The sequence below is a fragment of the Theropithecus gelada genome, chromosome 9 (genome assembly GCF_003255815.1).
Source record: "Theropithecus gelada isolate Dixy chromosome 9, Tgel_1.0, whole genome shotgun sequence".
Taxonomy (NCBI): Eukaryota; Metazoa; Chordata; class Mammalia; order Primates; family Cercopithecidae; genus Theropithecus; species Theropithecus gelada.
The window spans coordinates 63,877,897-63,901,727 of record NC_037677.1 but is presented as its reverse complement, the minus strand read 5'-3'; the positions used below and the strand labels follow the sequence as shown (position 1 = coordinate 63,901,727).

The window sequence follows — 23,831 nt, the reverse complement described above, 5'->3', positions numbered from 1 at the left end:
TTCTTTTGAAGAGAAAGCAAGGATTGGGAAACAGCCTGAAAGCAGCAAGCCTGATTATCTAATACAGCATTAATTTCATTTTTCCAATATAATCCGTCGGTTCACAGACAGCATTAATTTCAAATACCCTATCCCACTGTCCCAACAAGCATGCTCACACTTCTCAAACTTTAGTGCCCCAATCTTTGATTCAGAAAACATGGTCACTGCATAAATGAATAGTTGGCAAACACAATATTCATTGCTTAATAATCTGGAAAAGACGTGAGAATGAATTTATGGTGATTTAGCACTTTTCTTTATGGAAATGCCTATGAATATTTAACTGTAATGTTTATTTTATTCTAATTCATTTGTTAATCACATGTGATTAGTTAATACGGCATACTTATGCCAAGTTTTTGTTATTGTCGTAGATTTTATGAATGATAGCAATTTCATGTGCTCTTTTATTTGAAATTAGATTGATTGCAAAGACTCATACAAAGTCGTCTGTTAATTTTAGGGCTTAGTATTTGTGCCATTGTATCAGCATATCCTCCCAGCACATACCCACACGCACACACACACACACGTCTGCCTGCACACTCACACACACACAATACATTCACGCACACTCACACATATGCCTGCGTGCACACTCACACACACACAATACATTCACGCACACGCACACGTATGCCTGCCTGCACACTCACACACACAATACATTCACGCACATGCACACACGTACACTTTCCCCCCTCATCATCAGTGAGACAACACATTGACACATTGCCTCTAGGTTTCCAAGGGAAGGAATTTTTCTTTAAAGCCTCATTCATACTTTTGAAGGCAAATTTGATTTAGCGGAACATCCTTCTAAAATTGAAGAAGAAAGAAAAGTAACAAAACAAAACAGAAGAGGAAGGGGGAAAGCATATAGATAGTAGAAACCAATTCTACAGATTTCTTTTTTTACCCCAAAGTTTTAATAGTATGTGAAATAGCTTTAGGAAAATTTCTTCTTATCAATTTTTTCACATTTGCCAAGTGGCATGTTTGTTAAAGTCAGCCATGCTAAAGTTTTGGGGAGTATGTGGAAGACCCCCTGGGCTCAACATGCTTTCCTACACAGGTCTCGTGGCATTCCCTTTAGGAATTCACTTTTCGGGTTAACCATTTCCTCATCCCACAGTATAAGTCAGTCCTTCAGTCCACTTTTCTTTTAGGACAGGAAAGACCTAGGGCATTGAGCAAAGAGGAAAAGGAGAGTCAACCAGGCGCAGTGGCTCACGCCTGTAATCCCAGCACTTTGGGAGGCCAAGGCGGGTGGATCACCTGAGGTCAGGAGTTCAAGCTCAGCCTGACCAACGTGGTGAAACCCCATCTCTACTAAAAATACAAAAATTAGCCAGGCGTGGTGGTGCGCGCCTATAATCCCAGCTACTCAGGAGGCTGAGGCAGGAGAATCGCTTGAACCCAGGAGGTGGAGGTTGCAATGAGCCGAGATCACACCACTGCACTCCAGCCTGGGCGATAGAACAACTCAACAAAAAAGAAAAAAAAAAAAAAAAAAAAGGAGAGTCTAAGAGAAGTCCAAGTGGGTACCCAGAACAGACTTTACCTACATCACTATTCTCTCTATCAGAGATGGCCCTGCTCCTCACAGACTGAGAGGAATTTATGTTGTATAGTAGGATTCTGTATTGGTCAGGATTCACTTCTGTAGACAGTGGCTTCAACAAGAGAGTTTATTTCACTCTCATACAAAGGAAGTCTAGAACAGAGAGTCTAGATTGGTAGAGACTCAATTTCCTTCTATGCTCTTGCTCTAGCATGCACAACTTCCTCTTCTTGGTCAAAGATGGCTGCTCACATTCCAGCCATTGTGTCCTCAGCCCACCATTAGAAAGGAGAGAAGGGGCCGGGCGCGGTGGCTCAAGCCTGTAATCCCAGCACTTTGGGAGGCCGAGACGGGCGGATCACGAGGTCAGGAGATCGAGACCATCCTGGCTAACCTGGTGAAACCCCGTCTCTACTAAAAAATACAAAAAACTAGCCGGGTGAGGTGGCGGGCGCCTGTAGTCCCAGCTACTCGGGAGGCTGAGGCAGGAGAATGGCGTAAACCCGGGAGGTGGAGCTTGCAGTGAACTGAGATCTGGCCACTGCACTCCAGCCTGGGCGACATAGCGAGACTCTGTCTCAAAAAAAAAAAAAAAAAAAAAGAAAGAAAGGAGAGAAGGGCACAGCCCCTTCCTTGATGGACGCTTCCCGGAAGGACCAGACAACACAACAGCTTGCCTTCTTTGGCCAAATATTGGCCACAGAACCACACTTATCAAGGGGAATATAGTCTTCCTGCAGTTATGGGCTTGGCAAAAAAAATCAGAAGTCCTGTACCAAGGAAGACGACGAAAAGGGAGAACTGATGCTGAGGGATAACCACGAGGCTTTGCCACAGGATCGGATGACATCTTGCTAAAATAGCTTACTTCTCTGTGACCTTATTTTTTCTTTTTTAAAATGTTTTAATTAAAATTTTTTTTTTTTAGAGACAGGGTCTCACTGTGTGCCCAGGCGGAGGTGCAGTGGCACAATCATAGCCCTCTGCAGCCTTGAACTCCTGGCTGGGCTCAAGCGATCCTCCTGCCTTGGCCTCCTGAGTAGCTGGGACTAACCTGAGTTCTCTTATGCTTCCTGGATTTCTTTCCAGGCCAAGACATAGAAATCACAAATGAATAAATGTGATCAAACTTGAAGGCCATTTCTAAAGAAAAGCTTTAGCTTGGACCCCATTCTGTGATTGCCTGTTAATACCTCCTTGTAATTTCAGCGGAAATTCTAGAATTGGCTGGGAATGCCGCGAGGGACAACAAGAAGGCCCGGATAGCCCCCAGACACATCTTGCTGGCAGTTGCCAATGACGAGGAGCTCAACCAGGTATGTCTGAAGCATTGAGGGAAGCCGCAGAATGGGTTTGCCAAACATGCTAATGTGTGGGCCTGGGTGGTGGCCATGAGTCACTCCCGCTGCAGTTCCCAATTACCTTTATACAAAAAATACTCAGGCCATATAAAAGAACAAATTCTGCTAGCTCTATCATTCAGATTCAAAATAAAATTGCTTCTGGCATAGATCTCATTGTATATTCTAGGTCTTATCAGACCTTTCTTTCCTCTTTAAAGACAAGTTCTGTGTTGCTGAGGAAGGTGTGGCACAAATGTAATTCTCTTCACTTTCTTCACCCAAACTTAGCTGACAATTTTTTCTGATGAAGGCAGAAGACTTTATATTTTAGAACTGACCCTTTATATTCTGAAACTGACACCAAAGTCAAGTGAATAGCCCCTCTTCACCCACAGTATATGTAAGGTGGTAGTAAATAGTATAAGAATTTTTATTTCTGTTTCTTTTCATTTATCTTTATTTTCTAATCTCATTCTTCTCAAAATATAGTGAAGAAGCCTTTTTTATGGCCAATCCGTCATGGACTGATAATTTCCAAAAATGCAATAAAAATTATTAGAAAAATTAAAAAGCAAACTACAAGCCATAATTTTTTGTTATCAGATTCAACAGATACACAATAACTGTCAGTTTGCTATGAAAGTTTCTAGATGCTTACTATACTTCTCTTGTCACTGATGGGTAACTGCCAGTTCATGGGTGAGCCATGGTCGCAGACCACGTTTGGGGTAGTGTTGGTTTCGAATCTGCAGAATATATTAGTGGAGTAGTACATGTCTGTTCTTTACTGATAAATTAACTTATATTGATTGGGAGGAGCATGGCCAGACGTACTTTACTGATGGAATGTATGTGCAAGCTTGTGGAGACGACTGGTTCGTCATTAACTGAGTCTAGTCTTTGCAATGACCTTTGAACCTCATTTTCTCAAGCTGCGCTCCCCACATGGGAAGCTCTTTATCCTCTGTTGTGTCTGGAATTCCAGAGCCCTGGGCAACATCCCTGGTTTCAACTTCTATATCCCGTCTATTTTGCTTTGCTTTGTTTTGCTTTCTGTACAACATCACAGGATGCCTTGTTTAACCTACAGAGAAATGCTCTACAACTGAAAGTGGGAAAAGCCAATTAAATGGTGTATTATGCAGTTTCTTTAGGAGAGCGGAGGCCACATTTAACAGTTAGAACTGTATTAAATCCAGGCCAGGTGCAGTGGCCTACGCCTGTAATCCCAGCACGTTGGGAGGCTGAGGCAGGTGGATCACCTGAGGTTAGGAGTTCAAGACCAGCTTGGCCAACATGGTGAACCCCTGTCTCTACTAAAAATACAAAAATTAGCTGGGGGTGGTGGCAGGTGCCTCCAATCCCGGCTGCTCAGGAGGCTGAGGCAGGAGAATTGCTTGAACCTGGAGGCGGAGTCTGCAGTGAGCCAAGATCTCGCCACTGAACTCTAGCCTGGGTTATAGAGTAAGATTCTATCTCAAAAAAAAAAAAAAAGAACTGTATGAAATTGAGAACTAGCTGACTGTTTGCTACATGAGTGCATGCGTTTCTCTCTTCAGCTGCTAAAAGGAGTGACCATCGCCAGTGGAGGCGTCCTGCCCAGAATTCACCCCGAACTGCTGGCCAAAAAGCGAGGGACCAAAGGCAAGTCGGAAACGATCCTCTCCCCGCCCCCAGAGAAAAGAGGCAGAAAGGCCACGTCAGGCAAGAAGGGGGGGAAGAAATCCAAGGCTGCCAAACCACGGACGTCCAAAAAGGTGAGCCGAGGCTGCATGTCCTGAGCCAGGCACTCCCACTGCAATGGTCTGAATGTCTGTGTTCCCCCACAATTCATATGTTGAAACCTAACCCCAGGGGCATAGGATTACGCGGTGAGGCCTTTGAGAGGTAACTAGATCATGAGGGCGGAGTCCTCATGAATGGGAACAGTCCTCTTATAAAAGAGGCCTGAGGGAGGCAGAGGGACCCTTCTGCCACGTGAGGACACAGCTAGAAAGCGTCATCTACCAGGAAGCGAGCCCTTGCCAGACACGGAATCTGCCTGCTCCAAGGACTTCCTGCCTCCAGAACTATGAGAAACAAGTTTCTGGGCCAGTCACAGTGGCTCATGCCTGTAATCCCAACACTTTGGGAGGCCAAGGCAGGAGGATGGCTTGAGCCCAGGAGTTAGAGGCTGCAGTGAGCCATGATGGTGCCACTGCACACGAGCCTTTGTGACAGTGCAAGACCCTGTCTCGGAAACAAAAAAAAAAAGAGAGGTTTCTGATGTTCGTGAGCCAGCCAGTCTATGGCATTTTGTTAGAGCAACCCAAACAGACACTAAGACACCACAAGTTTAAAGATGGAGCAATGACGGCGTAGCAGGCACCTCTGAAGGACCAAGGACTCTTGCAGCTTGGTGCCGGAAGAAAATGACAAGAACGTACAGGTAAAAGAAGAAAGGGCCTTTGAGGTTAGAGCTGAAATCATCAAACAGGGTCTTCTCTAGGTTTCCAAACCCTAAGCAAGGATGGTTTTCAGATCCCTTTTACTACCCCCAGCAAAATCTGAAGTGAGAGACAGTAGCCGGGAACCTGCGTTGTAGGTCTCTGCAGAGCTCTGTATTGCCTTCCAGACAGCCTCTAGTCTCCTGCAGGCGTTCCTTGAGTTCCACCAGTGGAATATCCGGTGTTTGGGATAGCTTGATAATGCTAGGTAGCTTAGCTCAGAGATGCCACTGATAGAATAATGTTTTCCTGTGTTGCCCAGTACAGTGACCACTGGTCACACGTAGCTTTTTTTTTTTTTTTTTTAAGAGACAAGGGTCTCACTCTGTCACCCAGGCTGGAGCGCAGGAATGCAGTGGCGAGATCATAGCTCACTGTAGCCTCAAACTCCTGGGCTCAAGTGACCCTCCTGCCTCAGCCTCCGAAAGCATTGGAATTGTAAGTGTGAGCTAAAGCACCCAGCCAAGACTATTTAGATTTGAATGAAAACTAAATCAAATTTAAAATTCAGCTCCTTGATTGTACCAGCCACATTTCAAGCACTCAGCAACATCATTGAGGATCAAAACAGAATATTTCCATGATCACAGAAAGTTCTATTGGACAGCCCTGCTATAGAAGTTGTGGGCGTTTCATTCCACACTGCCTCTGTGCCCCGATAAATCCTGGGGAGAAAGAAGGCTAAGCAATGGGCTATCAACGGCCCCATCCGGCTCCAGTGCTTGTTGTCGTGAGCTGCAGGCATTGAAATGAGCAAGGACAACGCACTGGTGGTGCACAGGGGTAGGTGAGGACTGTAGGTACGAGTGAGCCCTTCAACACACTTCCTGTTTTCCTATTTTGGGGTACCCTTTTCTTATATTGCTGACTTTTGCTTCCCTCCTTCAAGAAACAGCAGAACACATCACCTAACTGCTTCTTTTCATATTCAACTTGGTGGCAGCGATGAGAAGAGCTTAATAAAGGCACCTCAGGCTTTTTCTGGATTGGTTCTCATCTGGCCTTCTGATTTTTACCAACAGTCCAAACCAAAGGACAGCGACAAAGAAGGAACTTCAAATTCCACCTCTGAAGACGGGCCAGGGGATGGATTCACCATTCTGTCTTCTAAGAGCCTTGTTCTGGGACAGAAGGTAACAAAGAGAATTGCATTGTGCTATATTAAAACACTACTGTATTTTTATAACCTACTGTTTACAAACGACGCCTCCCTTGCTCCCCAATAATGATTTTCACTGCAGTCTTGAATTATTCATTTTTAAACTAAAGAGCTGTGGCACTGTTGGCGTTGTGAGAGTGAGAATTGTTCTTTTTTGCTGAGAATTGTTATTGCTAACATTGGTCAGACGGGTAAGCATGGAGGCTCTTTCTGGTCAGTAGATAGGATGGCATTACTGGTTTTGCTGGGAATTCCACACACCCCAGTTATTTCTACATCTGCCAAAAAAAAATCCATAGCTAACTTTCTAAAACAGCTTCTGAGAGGCCCATCTTACATGGTTCAATGTAATTTATCAAAGAAAGAAAATAGAAATATATGTTTCCCGAATATCCTTGGTATTAGAAATGAATTATTTGCCAATAATTCAGTCTGCCTGCCTTCCTAGGCTTTAGAAAGAAAACAAACAGGGCTATACATTTGAACAGTCTTCAGCAACACAACAGCAGCCCAGCCAGACATGCAAATAATTCATTCCTACAAGTGTAAAGTTTACTGAGCAGACAATTTATCTACCAAGTCAACTGGGGCTGAAATAAGACACCCAAGGTAAGAGTCAGTTAATCATATCTCGGGTAGCTGAATGTTTCCATCCTGACAACACAGTAAGCCTCCATTCAAAGAATTGGGAAGAGCATGTTCTAAGAAGAGCATCGGTGTGGCTGGTTGCTAATTCATCACTGATTAAAGCAGGGAAACAAAGAGGTGGAATTTACGTCCCCTCTCTGGCCTGTTCACTGTTACATGACGATTAGCTTTCTCTCATGTAGCTAAGGGAATATAAAGGTCTCGCTCACGTGGGCCAATAGAGAATGCCCTCCATTCCACTCTACTGTGAACACATAGGGTAGCATTTCCCAACGGTAGCCCCAAGACTGTGGTCTCCAAAGGGCAAGGGAGCCAGACACCCCCAGGTCAGGATCCCAGAGCCCATTACTTCTCTCCAGCAAGGTTACTGACTTCAGAGCCCTGCCCCACTAATTTTGTGCTCCTCTAGGGAGAATGCAGGATGCTGAGGGGAAAAGAGAGAGCAAGCCCTGGGCTTCCTTGCAGGAGCTGCTCAGAGGATGCATCAGTGAAAACCAGGGCTGCCAGGGTTGGGAACCAAAGGCATGAGCTGTAAGAGAAAGAAAGAAAGGAGAGGGGAGGTCCTGTTCCTGTTCCAGGGAAGAGGAAATGGATTCGTTGCATGCTGCCAGCCCTAGAGTGAAGAGCAAATCTGCCGAGCTCAAAGGGCTTATTGCAAACCAGACACCTGGGAAACTGGAGGTTGTCACTCTCTATGCAGCCCCTATGTTGACATTGGGTATGAATAATTAAAGAGAATTCATGAATGCAAGTAAAATATGAGGACTTTTCAACAGGATTTTATCTTTTCCACATTCTCCACCTTTTCTTCCTAATGCAGCTGTCCTTAACCCAGAGTGACATCAGCCATATTGGCTCCATGAGAGTGGAGGGCATTGTCCACCCAACCACAGCCGAAATTGACCTCAAAGAAGATATAGGTAAGGTCCTGAGACTTCAGTAGAAGTGCCGTAGAATAGGCCACTGTTCAGGCAAGTTCTTGTGAAGCTGGTCATTGCCAACTGGCTATCCCATTGCTGGGGTCCCATGTCAAACTCTGTCTTTATGTGTAGTTGAACAGCTTCACTAGAGAGAAGCTAACTTTTAATTCTGCATATATTTTTGAAATTTTTATTGGGGTATTGTGTAAAAGCAAATCGTTAGCGTAGAGCTTGATGAATTTTTCTCAAAGTGAACCCCACTGTGCAACTAGCACCAAGATCCTGAAGCAGACCCTTACCAGCACCCAAGAAGTCTCCCTCGGTCCCACTCCCAGTCAGTATGTCCTCCGAGGGTAACCTTTCTTCTCAAAGCAGAGATGGGTTTCATCTGTCTTGAATTTTGTAAAAAAATCTTGTCCTCTTTTGCTCAACTTAGTATTGTGAAATCTATCCATGTTGTTATGATTGTATTCATTCATTTTCCTTGCTCATAGTATTACACTCTATAAATATATGACAGTTTATTGATCTATCCCACCACTGATGACATTTGGGGTCGTTTCCAGTTTGGGCTATAATGAATAGTGCTACTGTAAATATTGTTGTACATGTTTACATACATCGTAAGCTTAAATATTGAGAGTGCTATTGATAAAAGGGAAATGGACATCTAGAAAAAATTAGGTTGTCCATTAAGCTATGAGCACTGAGTTATTTTGCCTGTGGTTTGCCACCTGTCCCACGAGTGGCAGAGGGAGCTATTACTAGCCAGGGTGGAGGAGCTTGGGAGGGTAAGCTGTTACGGGCGCTGGAAATCACAGCATGCTAACAGTCCCCGTCCCATCCATTTTTACCAAGCAGAACTGCCTTAAATTCTCCATGGAAAGGGTAAAGTAAGCAAAGAAGGGGCTTTGTCCCTAGGGTACAGGGCTTGCCTGTGAGGGAGGCAATTTGAGGTAGATGCTAGTAGTTCAGCCCTGGGTGGTAGCACCTGGGGCCCCTGGCAGCTGGACTCACTCAGGGCTTCCTCCTGGCATCAGAGGCCACTTGCTGTGCTGAAAAGGAGACAGGACAGCTCTGGGAAAAGTCAGCATTACAGAGAAACAAGTCTCCTTCCACGCTCCATGGAAGGACGCCCTCTAGTGGCCTTCATCTGGAGCTTTTTTAATAGGTGTCCTGCCTCTCACTAACACATTGCAGTGTTCATACTTTACACATTTCTATAGTAATGAAATTTTTATGTAAGAAAAACAATATGCTTCTTTTTTTTAATTGGCATGGTGGCAGAGTATAAAGAGCACTGGTCTGAGAGCAAAAATCCACGCTCAGATTCCAGCAGTGGATTCTAAGGCCAACCTGTTCAGGGTCTTGTGAGGAGAAATGGGCTAAAGGCAGCCAAGTGGTTAAGAGGGCAGGTTCCAGGTCAGCCTGCCTGGACTGTCCCAGCTTTTCTGAATTGCTTCCTAGCTGTGTGACCTTTGGCAGGCTTCTAAACCTCCCTGAACCTCTGTTTCCTCCTCTGTAAGGGAGGATAGCAATAGTACCTGTCCCATAGGGCTGATGGGGCCTGGCACAGTGCTGGGCTCCTAGGCACTTAGTAATTGACAGTTGTTTTGTTGCTGCTATGTTAGGAGGAGTCCCTCCCATTATGATTCCATTCTCCACCACCGTCACCCAAACTAATCATCCCAACAGACAAGGCCCTGCCTTAATCTTTTCAAAACATTATGTTATTATGGGAAAAGTCAAGCATAAACAAAAATAACAGAAAATTATAATGAAACCCTACTCAATCAGATGCAGTAATCACCACCCATGGCCACCTTTGTTTCAACTCTTACCCCCTCCACATACTTGCCGAAGTCATTTTATCTGTGAATATTTCACAATGACTTCTAACAGATAGGGGCTGTTTACTAACAACACAGCCACAATACCATTATTGTACCTTTAAAAAGATAGCAGTATCAACAAATTACCAGTGTTCCAATTCCAGTTACATCATAAATGTCAAGTTTCTTAAACATTTGTTTAAGCCAGGCACAGCGGCACACTCCTGTAGTCCCAGCTACTTGGGAAGCTGAGGCAGGAGGATTGCTTGAGCCCAGGAATTTGAGACCAGCCTGGACAATATAGTGGGATCCCCATCTCTTATAAAAAAGGGGGGCCTGAGTATGGTGGCTCATACCTGTAATCCCAGCACTTTGGGAGGCTGAGGTGGGCGGACCACTTGAGCTCAGAAGTTCTAGACCAACCTGGGCACATGGCGAAACCCCATCTCTACAAAAAAATACAAAAATTAGCCGGGCGTGGTGGCACATGCCTGTGCTGCCAGCTAAGGTGGGAGGCTGAGGCGGGAGGATCACTTAAGCCCAGGAGTTCTAGGCTGCAGTGAACGGTGATCACGCCACTGCACTCCAGTCTGAGCCACAGAGTACACAGAGTGAGACCCAGTCTCGAAAGAGAGAGAAAGAAAAAGAGAAAGAGAGAGAGGGAGAGAGACAGAGAGAGAGAGAAAGGAAGGAAGGGAAGGGAGAGAAGGAAGCAGGGAGAGAAGGACAGGGAGAGAAAGGAAGAAAGGAAAGAAAGAAAATTTGTTTATTTGATTTTGGATCCAAATCAGTCCACGCACTGCAGTTGGTTGATAAGTCTCTTATACCTTAGGTTCCTCCTTCATCTCTTTCTTTCTTATTTCTTTGCAATTCGTTTGTTGAGGAAGCTGGGCCATTTGTCCTATGGGGTTTCATGCAGTCCGGATTTTGTGGATTACATCCTCCTGGCATCATGAAACATGTTTCTTTGCTTTTTTATAACTTGGTGGTTGGATCTAGAGGTTTCATGAGGTATAGGTTCGAAAACTTTGCCAAGACTCCTTGGTGAGTGGCGAGCGCGCGTGCCTGGAGGCGTGTCATGCCTGGTTGTCTGTCTTGGTGTGATGCTGGGGCCACTGATGCCTCTTCTCTAGATTCCGTCATTTGTTAGGAGTTGCAAAGCTGTGGTATTCTCATTCTAGCATTGCTCCTTTCCTTCTTGGGAATGCTTCTGTAGAGAGAAAAATACCTCTCTCTTAAAAGTCTTCAGTGAGGAGGGTGGATTCCCCTTGCCTTCTGCACATTCCCATTTGGCCCTTGACCTGAATGCAGAGGGCACCAGTGTAGACCTAGTCCTCTGCTTGTCAACATGAACTGGCTACCAGCCTCGGTTACCCGGCCTTCTCCAGGCTTCTGGACCCAATAGATCAACAGTGCCCAGGAATCGGGAGGCCAGAAAGGAGCCTCAGAGGTGCTAGGTATAATGCACAATCACCATTTCTCAGTTGCATCATGGAAACCCAAGCACATTAATGAAGAAATCCCCTCTGCACACCCTCCCCAGTGGACAGTGACCACTGGAATAGACACTTGTCCTAAACGATCTGCACAATGTACTATGGCTCTCCACATATACTTGAGGCTCGAGTGTGGAGTGGGGAAGCATCACCACCCAGGCCCTGGGGAAGACTCTGAACTGAATCATAGTAATAGTGATGATTCATAAAGAGAGAGCTGAGACTTGCCCCAGACATCCAGATCACCAAGTTCATTCGAAGATGAAAACACCTGAAAAATACTCTGCTGCCAAAGCCGTCGTCCTCCCAGCCTGGAAAAAACACCCATGCTGTCTCAGAGACATGAGACCTGGATGCGCTGGTACACACACAGACGGGGTTCCTGCGGCTGGTACACACACAGACGGGGTTCCTGCGGCTGGTACACACACAGACGGGGTTCCTGCGGCTGGTACACACACAGACGGGGTTCCTGCGGCTGGTACACACACAGACGGGGTTCCTGCGGGGTCAGAGGTGGCAGCCTGTCATCTCCCATGGGGTTCCACTTGGCCTGTGTAGAAGTAAGAGCTGAGGTAGGAAAAAAAACAAAGAGTAGGGCATTCCCCTAACATCAAAGGCTCAGGGCATCTCCTGGCAGGAAAGTCCTTAGAGATTAGCCTCTCCACGTGTCTCCATTGAAAACTGAGCACCGGGTTGGGGGAACAACATGCCTGGCTGCCCTGGGCCTGTGTCTGTCCTTTGACTCAAGCACTTACAGTATGTTGATGGCACTGTGATGGGACCGGGACTTCAGAGCTCTCCACATGGGTACTAAACCTGTAGGACACAACACTAGAATCTCAGTTTTTTGTTGTTGTTTTGTTTTTAAATCATCTACAGGACTCAGGCCATGAGACCGCTTTATGGCCAAATCACCCCTTAAAAGATCCTTGATAAAAGCTTGCCAATCTAAGTCTGCTACACTGATGCCCCGAGACCCCTGCCTCCCCTGACCACTGGCAAACCAGGATAACAATTGGGAAGTTCAATTCCTAGTTTCTAACTGTACTATTTTTTTTTTCCTGGCCTACTACAAATATATCAAACAGTGTAATTAGATTGAAAGAACAACCACAGTGGCTTCCCATTGCTCTCCTTTGCAGGTAAAGCCTTGGAAAAGGCTGGGGGAAAAGAGTTCTTGGAAACGGTAAAGGAGCTTCGCAAATCCCAAGGCCCTTTGGAAGTCGCCGAAGGTAAGTGTGGAACTAGGCTTCTGTCACCAGCATGGCCTCACCCTCCTCTCTGAGTCTCCAGCCTCACGTGCCTGATGCCTGTTCAGCTTATGAGACAAAGTATGCCATAACTAATCAGAAAGCTATTTTAGCATCTCAGGTAATTTGAGCAGGCCTATGGGGATCCTTTCAGATGTCCTGGGAACTCCAATATGTCTGAATAATTCAAGTCAATTTGCATCAGATCCCCCAAAATGGTCTAGAGCCATTGGGTGAACTTCGCATGTGTGTGATAAAATACACATACCATAGGACTTAACAAAAATTGGAACTATGTTTTTTTCTTTTTCTTTTTCTTTTTCTTTTTTTTTTTGAGAAAGAGTCTCACTCTGTCACCCAGGCTGGAGTGCAGTGGCATCATCTCAGCTCACTGCAACCTCCGCCTCCCAAGTTCAAATGATTCTTGTCCCTCAGCCTCCCAAGTTGCTGGAATTACAGGCGCATGCGACCATGCCTGGCTAGCGTTTGCATTTTTAGTAGAGATGAGGTTTTGCCATGTTGGACAGGCTGGTCTCAAAGTCCTAACCTCAAGTGATCCACCCACCTTGGCCTCCCAAAGTGCTGGGATTACAGACAAGAGCCACCGCACCCAGCCACTGGAACTATTTTAAAGTGTATAATTCAGTAGCATTAAGTATTTTTACAGTGTGTACAGCCATCACCACTACCTAGTCCAGAGCTTTGATGTCACCTCACACAGAAACCCTGTTGGGGTGATCGGACCCAACACCAGGTCATGGGGGTGATGAAGTCCAGCGGAGTCAAAGGAATGAGAAAAGACAGTTTGAGGCAGAAAGTGGGTCCAAGGGCTGTCGCTAGTGTATGGAGGCTGCGAAGGCCCTGAGCGCTGGAAGCCCAGGCTATTTATTGGTGATCAAACAAAGAAACAGGTGGTGAGGATGCGGGGGTCGAAAGGCAAGCGCATGATCTACAGCTGTGACAATTTAGCATTTCCTTTGAAGCATCTGGAACATATTCTGCTACTTGAGATAATGGAGAGCAGGTTCTTTTAACTCAAGATACAATCGATCCTGGGAGAGCAAGGAACAAGGAGTCAGCAAGTCTAGACACATTCTAGAGCCATGAGCCCTGGATTCTGTCGAAGCCACGAGGGGTTTTATGCCTGGGCTCAGATTATGGTGCGTCGGGGTAGCCTTCCGCCCTTTGGCACAGAGCTCAGTGTTCCAGCCACAGGGGGTTTTAGAATCTGGACCCCGGACGTGTTCCAAGACTCTTTCACATTATGTCAGACATGCAAGCCCTGCCTCAGCTTCTCCCAACACTCAGCTTTTCTCCCAACAAACCCCCTAACCATTAAGCAGTCTTGCCCAGTGCCGCCTCAGGCCCTGGCAAGCACTAATCTACTTTCTGTATCTATGGATTTGCCTATTCTGGACATTTCATATAAAGGGGATCATGTAATATATGACTTTTCTGTCTGGCTTCTCTCATTTAACATTTTTTTCAAAGTTCATCCATACTGTAGTAGTACTTATATTATATTATAGTAGTACAAAGTCAGTACTTATATTCTTTTTCATGGCTGAATAATATTCCATTTTGTTTAACCACTCATTTGCTGTTGGACATTTGGGCTGTTTCCACCTTTGATGATTGTGGATAGAGCTGCAGTGAACATCTGTGCACACGTTTTTGTTTGAACATCTCTTGTCCAGGCGATTGGGCAAGTTTTTGACAGGTGGATCCAACCTCAGATCGGTGTTCCCACCCACACGACTCCCAGTCAGTTCACTCCTTGTACCCTCAGTCAGTGCCAAGTGCTGCAGGGCTTCAGCGGAAAATAAAACCCACCGCTGCCCTCAGATGCATCACTGGGCCACGGAGCAGGAGCCACAACCTCAGCGTAGGGGAGTGTGGGAGGACGGCAGTGAGGCTGTGAGAGCCCTTGGGGGTGGGACATGGAGGGCAATAGGAGCACTGCATGTGAGGAGACGCGGTCTTGCATGAGCAGGGAGTCTTGGGTCAGCACGTGGGAGGAGAGAAACAGCAGTCAAGATGAGGCTGGGTCTGTGGGCTGTGCGAAGGGGTCTGGACCTGACCCTACATGGACACGAGGGCACTTGGAAGTTTAAGCAGGGGGCTGTCCAGATTAGACTTGATTGTTATAAAAGTAGGGCCTGGACACGGTGGTTCATGCCTGTAATCCCAGCACTTTGGGAGGCTGAGGCAGGCGGATCACGAGGTCAGGAGTTCGAGACCAGCCTGACCAACATGGTGAAACCCTGTCTCTACTAAAAATACAAAAATTTGTCAGGCGTGGTGGCACATGCCTGTAATCCCAGCTAGTCAGAGGCTGAGGCAGGAGAATCACTTGAACCTGGGAAATGGAGGTTGCAGTAAGCCAAGATCATGCCATTGCACTCCAGCCTGGGCGACAGAGCAAGACTCTATCTCAAAAAAAAAAACAAAAAACAAAAAACAAAAGAAAAGAAAAAAAGTAACGGGGTCTTCTAGTCCAGAAAGAACAAGAGCCCACACTTTAAATCTCCACCCACCACTCCCCACAGGCATAGCAGTAATAGATGCAGTGTCTCTTTAAAAACTGTAAGACAGAGCCACACTCAAATATAAGATAAGCGTCCATGTAGACAGAGGCAGGAGGGCTGCAGCAGCACCTCCAGAAGGCCGCCGCCCCAGGCCTGGGCTTCAAGTCTGTAAGATGCAGTGTCGCTTCATGTATAAAGAGGGCCAGAGCCAGGCTCACTCCTCAAAGCAAGGGGCTGCATGAGACTCTCGCGGCCTTTACAGGAAGCCAAAGCTCTAGCCACCATGCAGGGCTACAACTTGTATAAAAATCTGTCTTTCTAGGTAGGGTAGCAGAAGGGAGAAGAGAGCCCTCACCCAAGCCCAGGGCCACACTGCCCTCTGACTCAATGTTTGGCTCCACCACATCCCCAATATAACCATGAGACCAAGCTCCAACTCAGTTATCTAAGATGGTGTCTGGACTGGGGGCCGGGGTGTGGGGAAGGTTCACCAGAAACTGCCTGATAGGGTGCAAAGGAGAGGAAAAATAGCTGCTCTACACAGAATGAGAGGCTCCAACACACTTCTTTTTTAAATTATTTTTTAAATAGAGATGGGGTCTTGCTATGTTGCCCAGGCTGATCTCGAACTGCTGGGCTCAAGTGATCCTCCTGCCTCAGCCTCCCAAAATGCTAGGATTACAGGCGGGAGCCACCGTGCCCAGCACCAACACACTTCTAAACAGAGTTCCAAAGGCAGAAATAGAAAGTAGAGAAGCAGTATTTAAGGAGATCGTAGCTGAGAATTTTCTAGGATGAAGCATGAGCCCTTAAGCTGAAAATATCAAGCAAAATACATGAAAATAAATCCAAAACGTGGAGTGTTGTGGTAAAGCCTCAGAAACTGAAAAATCAAAAGAAACCTTCAAAGTCACCCAAGACGAGAGGCAGATCATTTGTGAAGAAATAATGGTTCTTCTAGTGACAGCAGACTTCTCATCAGCAAGAAAAGATGTTTGGAAACAGGAAAGAAATAGCTTCAAAGCACTGAAGGGGGGAAAAAAAACTGTCAACCAAGAATTCCACATTTTGCTACGTTATCATTCAAGTATGAGGACAAAAGATGTGCAATTTCAGACGTGTAGAAGTTGAGAGGCAGCAATCCAGACACTAGCTGGAAAGAATACAAAAGTCTGCACCGAGGAAATAGACATGAACCTGGAAGGAAGGAGAGCGCTGCAGGACACAATTTTCAGCGAAGACATTGGTGCAAATATGTTAGGTGTAAGAAGCCATGGCCTGGGGCCAGTGAGTGGTAGCACCTTGGTAAAAATGGAGAAGGGGAGACGGTTCACCACTGTCTAACAGCACATTGCATTTCATTTAAAAACACCATCAGTTGTATGATATATTTTTATTGTATGTACCACTAAAAAAAATTAAATTTCCAAAATAAGGTGTCTAATAGGAGGCCCCACATAAAGCTGGGGCACATTGACTATCACAGCAAGCAAGCAAGACATGAACCCACCATGCAGAAAGGAGCAGCAAATATATAGTGGGGGAGAAAAAAGCCTCACTAAAGAATTTAGCCAGGCATGGTGGCTCACACCTGTAATCGAAGCACTTTGAGAGGCAGAGGTGCGTGGATCACCTGAGGTCGGGAGTTTGAGACCAGCCTGACCAACATGGAGAAACCCTGTCTCTAGTAACAATACAAAAATTAGCCAGGCGTGGTGATGGGTGCCTGTAATCTCAGCCACTTGGGAGGCTGAGGCAGGAGAATCGCTTGAACCCGCAGGAGGTTGCAGTGAGCCGTGATCATGCTATTGCATTCCAGCCTGGGCAACAAAAGTGAAACTCTGTCTTTAAAAAAAAGAAAAAGAATTTGAACCACAAGCCAGTGCTCCTGAAGATTTGCAGCCAGATCCAGTGCAGCTCAAAACCTCAGGCAGAGAAGAGAGTGAGACATAGCCTTAGTTGGGTAGTGTCCCCAGGTGACATAGAAGGAAATGTAATTTCTTTCTGGAAGAACTCAGCTCCAGGCTGACAGCAATTCTAAGATGCTTTCTGATTTCAACAATGTTAAAATGTTTAAACAAAAAAAAAAGTGCATCCTAACATGGTTAAAACAGACCAACTGCAGTGCAGGCCCACCCTGTGGCAGGGGGTGGGGAAGGGTGGATCAAGAAAATATTTCAGGAGCAGAGCCAGTGAGAGGCAGTGATGCTGCATGTTCAGGGAAGCAGAAGCTGGAGCTAAGGGTAGGTCCAGGGTTTCCAGGCTGACAAGCTGATGAAAAGTCGGGCCTTTCATTCTTTTGTTGAATATTTGAGCACCTGCCTGCCAGTGACTGTGGTAGGAGCCAGGCAGCAGCAAGGAATACAAAAGTGCTTCAGTGAAGATATCATCTGGGGCAGAACCAGTTCACATTAAGCATCTACAGTGTGTGCTGTCGGGCACGGGCATCAGGATGTGGATGTGAATATAGGCCCTGAACACTCCTGAACTTTACAACCAGGCAGGGACCCCAGGGTAGCACAGTATATCACAGCACAGCTGGCTGCTGAATTGCATGGCAGAGGCCCAGAGAGAATGGGTGAGGGAGTCAGCGACAAAGGAGGATAGCCAAGTGTGGAGACACAGGTGTAGCCAGACCCATGTGTGCAGGGGACTGAGCCCACTGGGCATCCAGAAAGAGCAAGAAATGGATAGACTCCAAGGGGAGAGGGGCAGACCATGAAGGGAGCCTGGGAGGACTGCAGTAAGGTCAGCCTGGCAATCAGGAGCAGTTGCAGATTCTGAGTTTAAATGTGGAGTTTAAGGACCTTGACTCCAGCAACCATATGAAGAATGGTTTGGCAGAAGGAGGGCTAGGGCCCAAAGATCATCGAGAAAGCTGTATTGGATGAGGGTGGAGGTGGAGTGGGGGTGAAAATGAAGCACATGGGCCTGGAATGAGACAAGGCAGAGGAAACTGATGGTGTCTGCAGTGACAGAGAGGGAAAATGGGGAATCGGGTTTCAGGAGTGAATGGCCATTTTACTGGGCACATGTTAGCCCTGGGGCCCCAGAAAGGTCATGAGGTACAGGTCCCTGTTGAAAGCTAAGGAGGAAAATGGCTGGCAGATGGCTGTGTAGGAGCTGGGGCTGCAGCAGAAAGAAGAGCACTGGGTCCAGACAGGCAGGAAGAGGAGAGGCCATTGTGGGAAACTGAGGCACTGTTAAAAGAAAACCCATAGTGTCATGGAAACCAGGCATCAGCAGTAGCAGCCTCTCAGCAGAACAAGGGGCCACCCTAGAGTCCCCTTTTGCTGTGGTGACTCCAAGAACTGTGATGGCTCACCTGGGAGAAGGTTCTAGAAGCTCCCAGCAGCAGCACTGCCACCCTCAGAATGCAGGTCTTCACCAGGCGACATCATATTAGGTAAGAGAATGCCGCTAGTCATTATGTGGATAGGTGCTTATACCAAATACCGGGGTCACAACCCTTGCAATAACTTGACCCTCATCCTTGACACCTCTGGAGAACATTACAAAGCATTACGGCTATAAGCCGTGTTATTCATCGCCAGTTGCCATGAACATTCTTTGTTCTGGACTGAAGTGTCATCGTGCACTACCCTGAAAGTCATTTTTTACTTGACTGGATGTTTGACATTCCAATAGGAACATATTCCTTTTATTTAAATACGACTTTTGGCTGGGTGCAATATAATCCTAGCACTTTGGGAGGCCGAGGCGGGTGGATCACTTGAGGTCACGAGTTCAAGACCAACCTGGCCAACATGGTGAAACTCCCCATCTCTACTAAATACAAAAAATTGGCCAAGCGTGGTGGCGGGTGCCTGTAATCCCAGCTACTCGGGAAGCTGAGGCAGGAGAATCCAATCGCTTGAACCCAAGAGGCAGAGGTTGCAGTGAGCCATGATTGAGCCACTGCACTCCAGCCTGGGCGACAGGGGGAGACCCTGTCTCAAAAAAAAGACTTTACATTAGAGAAATAATACCATTCTGCTAGTAACGTGATTATACTTTTTAAATATATGAAATAAATCAGCCATGACTATAACAAGCGAAACTCCATCCGGCATACAATAGCATCCAGGTGCTCGGGAAAATCGCACCATGTAGACAAGGCCCATCCCCAGGGTCCTTGGTTCTCAGCACAGCAGCCTCCAGTTTTGGGGGCATCATTGTTCAGGCCGAAAAGGGACACTCTGCTTCTGGTGCACAAATATACATGGTCATAGAGTCAGCACGTGTGGCGGGCCCCTACCCAGAGCCTCGGTGTATTGTGTGGCCTGGGTCCTGCACTCAGGCTTTCACATATGATGACACTGAGCCCCCTCTGGGCACTGGAAGGCAAGGAGCCTACAGCCTCCCCTGATGGGCGAGGGGGTCCCTTGGATTTGGCTTCCACCCACGCGACGAAGTGCAGTCAGCACTTCCCTGACACTGTGGACATTGCCAGGAAATACTTATCATAAACTAGGTGAGCATCATAGATTTCCAGTCAGTCTTTCACCTCAACCCCACACACAGCTCTGGAATACGGCGGACACACGTTTCTGTTACAAGTGCTGCCCCTAGTGGCCACGGACATTTGCTATGCCGATTCCTGGGTTCCTGGAGGGGCACAGGGCGCCGGTGGGCGGCTTGGGGGCCTGCGTGGCTCATGGCTGAAGCTGCAGCTGCCTCAGGCAGATCCGAGGGAACTGCTCCCCTGGGGAGTCCCACAGTGACTTCTCTCGAGCTTAGCAGCCATGGGGCTGTATCAACTCTGTCACCAATGGGAGCCATGTTTAGGGGAGTAAACAGTAAAACAAAGGAGTATGACTGAAATTATGAGACAAGGCTGGCCTAATTCAATTTCACAGCCCGCTTTTGAAACCCCACTCTCTGCAGGGCATGTGGAGATCATCAAATGGCAATACCTGTCCAAGGAACTGTACAATCAAGTTCAGTGGTTCTCAACTCATAGAAGGTCCTAAAATCATGTAAGCATAGGCCCTGCACCAGACCTACTGAGTTAGGACCTCTGGGGGTGGGGCCCAGGCATGGCTATTTTTTAAGAGCCACAGTAGGCCAGGTGTGGTGGCTCACACCTGTAATCCCAGCACTTTGGGTGCCTGAGGCAGGAGGATCACTTGAGCACTGGAGTTCAAGACTAGTCTGGGCAACATAGCAGAACCTCATCTCTACAAAAAAATTTTAAAAATTAGCACATGCCTGTAATCCCAGCTACTTGAGAGGCTGAGGCACTAGAATCACTTGAACCCAGGAGGTGGAGCTTGCAGTGAGCTGAGATTGCACCACTGCACTCCAGCCTGGGCAACAGAAAAAGACTGTCTCAAAAAAACTAAAAATTAAAAAAAAAAAAGCTACTGTATTCATTTCCTGTGGCTACTGTAACAAATTACCACTAAGTTTGTGGCTTCAAACAACACAAATTTATCTTCTTACAGTACTAGAGGCTAGAAGTCCACAATGAGTTTTAAGAGGCTAAGATCCAGGTGTTGGCAGGGCTGGTTCCTTCTGGAGGCTCAGGGAACGATCCCTTCCTTGCCTTTTCCAGCTTCTAAGCTGCAACATTCCTTGGCTCCTGGGGCATCGCTCCATTCTCTGGCTCCTGGCTGCTTCGCTCCATTCTCTGGCTCCTTCATCACACGGCCTCCTCCTGCCTTTGACCTTCTTACCTCCCTCTTGTCAGGCCCAGGCTCACCAGAGAGTCCAGGATCATCTCCCCATCTCAAGAGCCTTAACTTAATCACATCGGCAAAGTCCCTTTTGTCATGTACAGAAACACCCACAGGTTCCAGGGAGTAGGATGTGGATGTTTTGGGATGCCATTACTTTACCTACCACAGCCATCAGAGAGGATCTGACGTGTCCCTTTAACTAGGAACATTGTGAGGATGTAGCCCAACCCAGGGACTACTTGGCAGACCATATGAAAATGACGCGTCAGAGAAGCATTAAATGCTTCTACCCAAAGCTTGTGCTAACTGTGCAAAGCCATCCAACCCAGCTCTCTGTTAAACACAGTCTGCGTCAGGAGCACAGGATGCTGGCCGGCCAGCGTCTCTATCACTGCCTTATCTCCAGATCTAACAGATACCTGATGAGGTTAGGCTATAACCTAGGAAACCTCAGGAAATAACCCGCGGCATTTTCTCTCCTATGTCCCAGCTGCCGTCAGCCAATCCAGTGGACTCGCAGCCAAATTTGTCATCCACTGTCACATCCCTCAGTGGGGCTCCGACAAATGTGAAGAACAGCTTGAAGAGACCATCAAAAACTGCCTGTCAGCGGCGGAGGACAAGAAGCTAAAGTCCGTCGCGTTCCCGCCTTTCCCCAGCGGCAGGTAAGATGCAGTTCCCCTGAGTTGATTCTTCCGGCCTTTTCCCTGGAAATCAACTGCTCCTCCACTTACATCTGATCTGGGTGTTACCGAGGGCTGCCAGCACAGCCAAGTATGCTGACCAGGTGATGGGGCAAGAAACCCAGTTTTCATCCTTCAGAACCCACAGGGAAGTGGGCCCACTGGCTCGTAGGCAGTAGGTCTTTCCCGGCTGGGGCCAGCCCCACTGCTTCCTTGATGTTAAAGCCCCAGGAGGAAGGCAGCCCAGGGCGGGATCGGCAGGCACAGGCTGGCTGGTGTGTTATTTTTTGAGAGCCTTCCAGGTTCAAAGTCCATATTCCCACCAGCTGTCCATGTCCAGGACACATGATGAGAAAACACGAGGCTCAAAGGCCTTGCTACTCAAAGTGTGGTCCATAGACAGGCAGCAGTGACCGATGTCAGAATGCAGAATCTCAGGCCGCCCATCTCCGACCTCTGTCTCCAGAATCCCCAGGGAATTCCGTTGCTGCTCTGGGAGACTGCAGAGCCAGGAGTTCGAGGCTTTGACGAATACACCCAGAGAAGTGAAAATCCGTCCCCGAGTGATTGCTGAAAAGGAGGTTGGGCAATGACTAGATTGTCACAGATCCCAGCTGGGCATTGTTTCAGATACGTAATGAGGATATCTGCTCTCACACACAACATATCCTCTCCCTTCATGCCCCTAGCCAATCTATTGCTTTAATTTTGAACACCCTCTCGTCTTGAGAGCTGCCCTTTATAATATAGCTATGGTTTATAGCTGTGTCCTGGGAAGCCCAAGAGGAAAATCATGAGACCTAGGTTCCTGCTGTAATCATGTCTCAACCTAGGCAAGCAGCATCGAGTCTCAGCAGTCCAGGCCCCGAGATGCTGTGAGATGCATTCTCTCATCGGTGAGACCATGCAGTGCTGTTCTGTGCTGGAATACATGCGAATGGGAAGAATCACTATTAACAGGCCCCTCCTGGACCTGCTCCAGGGGTCTCTGTCACTGACCCCTAATGACCACTCTGGCTGTGCCCCTGGAACCTGGTGCTGTGGCCCAGTCTGGTGGATGGCACTATCAGTAGCTCCCTGGAACCTGGGGCCTTTAACAAACTTTCATCAACCCTGCCATGCCCAGAGTCACAATGCTGAAATTACATGGACCTGTGCCTATGAAATAATACGTGCATAAAAAAGGACTTATGAAGACAGGTTTGGAGCATATATTTTTGCCCTTTACTAAGCAATCGGGTTAGCATACAAACCAGTTTGGAGGGAGCTAATAAAACTTCTGTTTGCTTTTTTGAAGACCAGGTATTTTTAATGCTGAATGGCTAGCATTTTTAAAGCCAAGCTTGACTTGGTCAGATGACATAGACTCAGATACAGGGAGCCGGCATGGTGGCTCACGCCTGTAAATCCAAAAGCTTTGGGAGGCTGAGGCAGGAGCATCACTTGAGGCCAGGAGTTCGAGACCAGCCTGGGCAACATAACAAGACCCATCTCTACAAAAAATTAAAAACAAACAAAAACAATTTTTTTATAGGCACATGCCTATAGTCCCAGCTACTTAGGAGGCTGAGGCAGGAGGCAGATTGCTTGCGCTCAGAGGTTCGAAGCTGCAGTGAGCTATGATCACACCACTGCACTCTAGCCTGAGTGATGGAGCAAGACTTTGACTCTGGAACAAAAACTAATTTTAAAAAATTATAATAAAAAATAAAACACAGGGCACTCTTCACTTGGCCAACCCTATGACCTTGGCTAAAATCACTATGCTTGGCCGGGCACCGTGGCTCACACCTGTAATCCCAGCACTTTGGGAGGCCAAGGCAGGCCTCCTACATTCCTGAATTCCCAAACTCAGGAATTCAAGGTCAGGAATTCAAGGCCAGCCTGGCCAACATGGTGAAACCCCATCTCTGCTGAAAATACAAAAATTAGCCAGGCATGGTGGTGCGCACTACTAAGCTGCTCGGGAGGCTGAGGCAGGAGAATCACTTGAACCCAGGAGGTGGAGGTTGCACTCCAGCCTGGGCGACAGAGAGACTCCATCTCAAAACTAATTAATTAAATTAAATTAAATCATTGTGCCTCTCCGAGTCAGTGTGACACCTATAAAGTGGGGGCAACATGCCCCACCTGCCACCCCCAGGCTGTCCCTTTGGCTAGGGTCAAAGGAGATCATGCACGGACTAGCCCTGCGCA

At 47.1% G+C, this 23,831-nt stretch overlaps 1 protein-coding gene across 1 annotated transcript in view; it reads left to right on the top strand.

Annotated features, from left to right (window-relative positions):
- The window catches only part of LOC112630959 (core histone macro-H2A.2), a 59,871-nt gene that overhangs the window by 35,184 nt on the left and 856 nt on the right, over positions 1-23,831 (top strand). The window contains exons 3-8 of the mRNA XM_025395471.1: positions 2,816-2,922; positions 4,509-4,706; positions 6,458-6,568; positions 8,063-8,162; positions 12,636-12,725; positions 21,443-21,617. Of these exons, the coding sequence (XP_025251256.1) occupies positions 2,816-2,922; positions 4,509-4,706; positions 6,458-6,568; positions 8,063-8,162; positions 12,636-12,725; positions 21,443-21,617 (781 nt within the window). The remainder of the gene's footprint in view (positions 1-2,815; positions 2,923-4,508; positions 4,707-6,457; positions 6,569-8,062; positions 8,163-12,635; positions 12,726-21,442; positions 21,618-23,831) is intronic.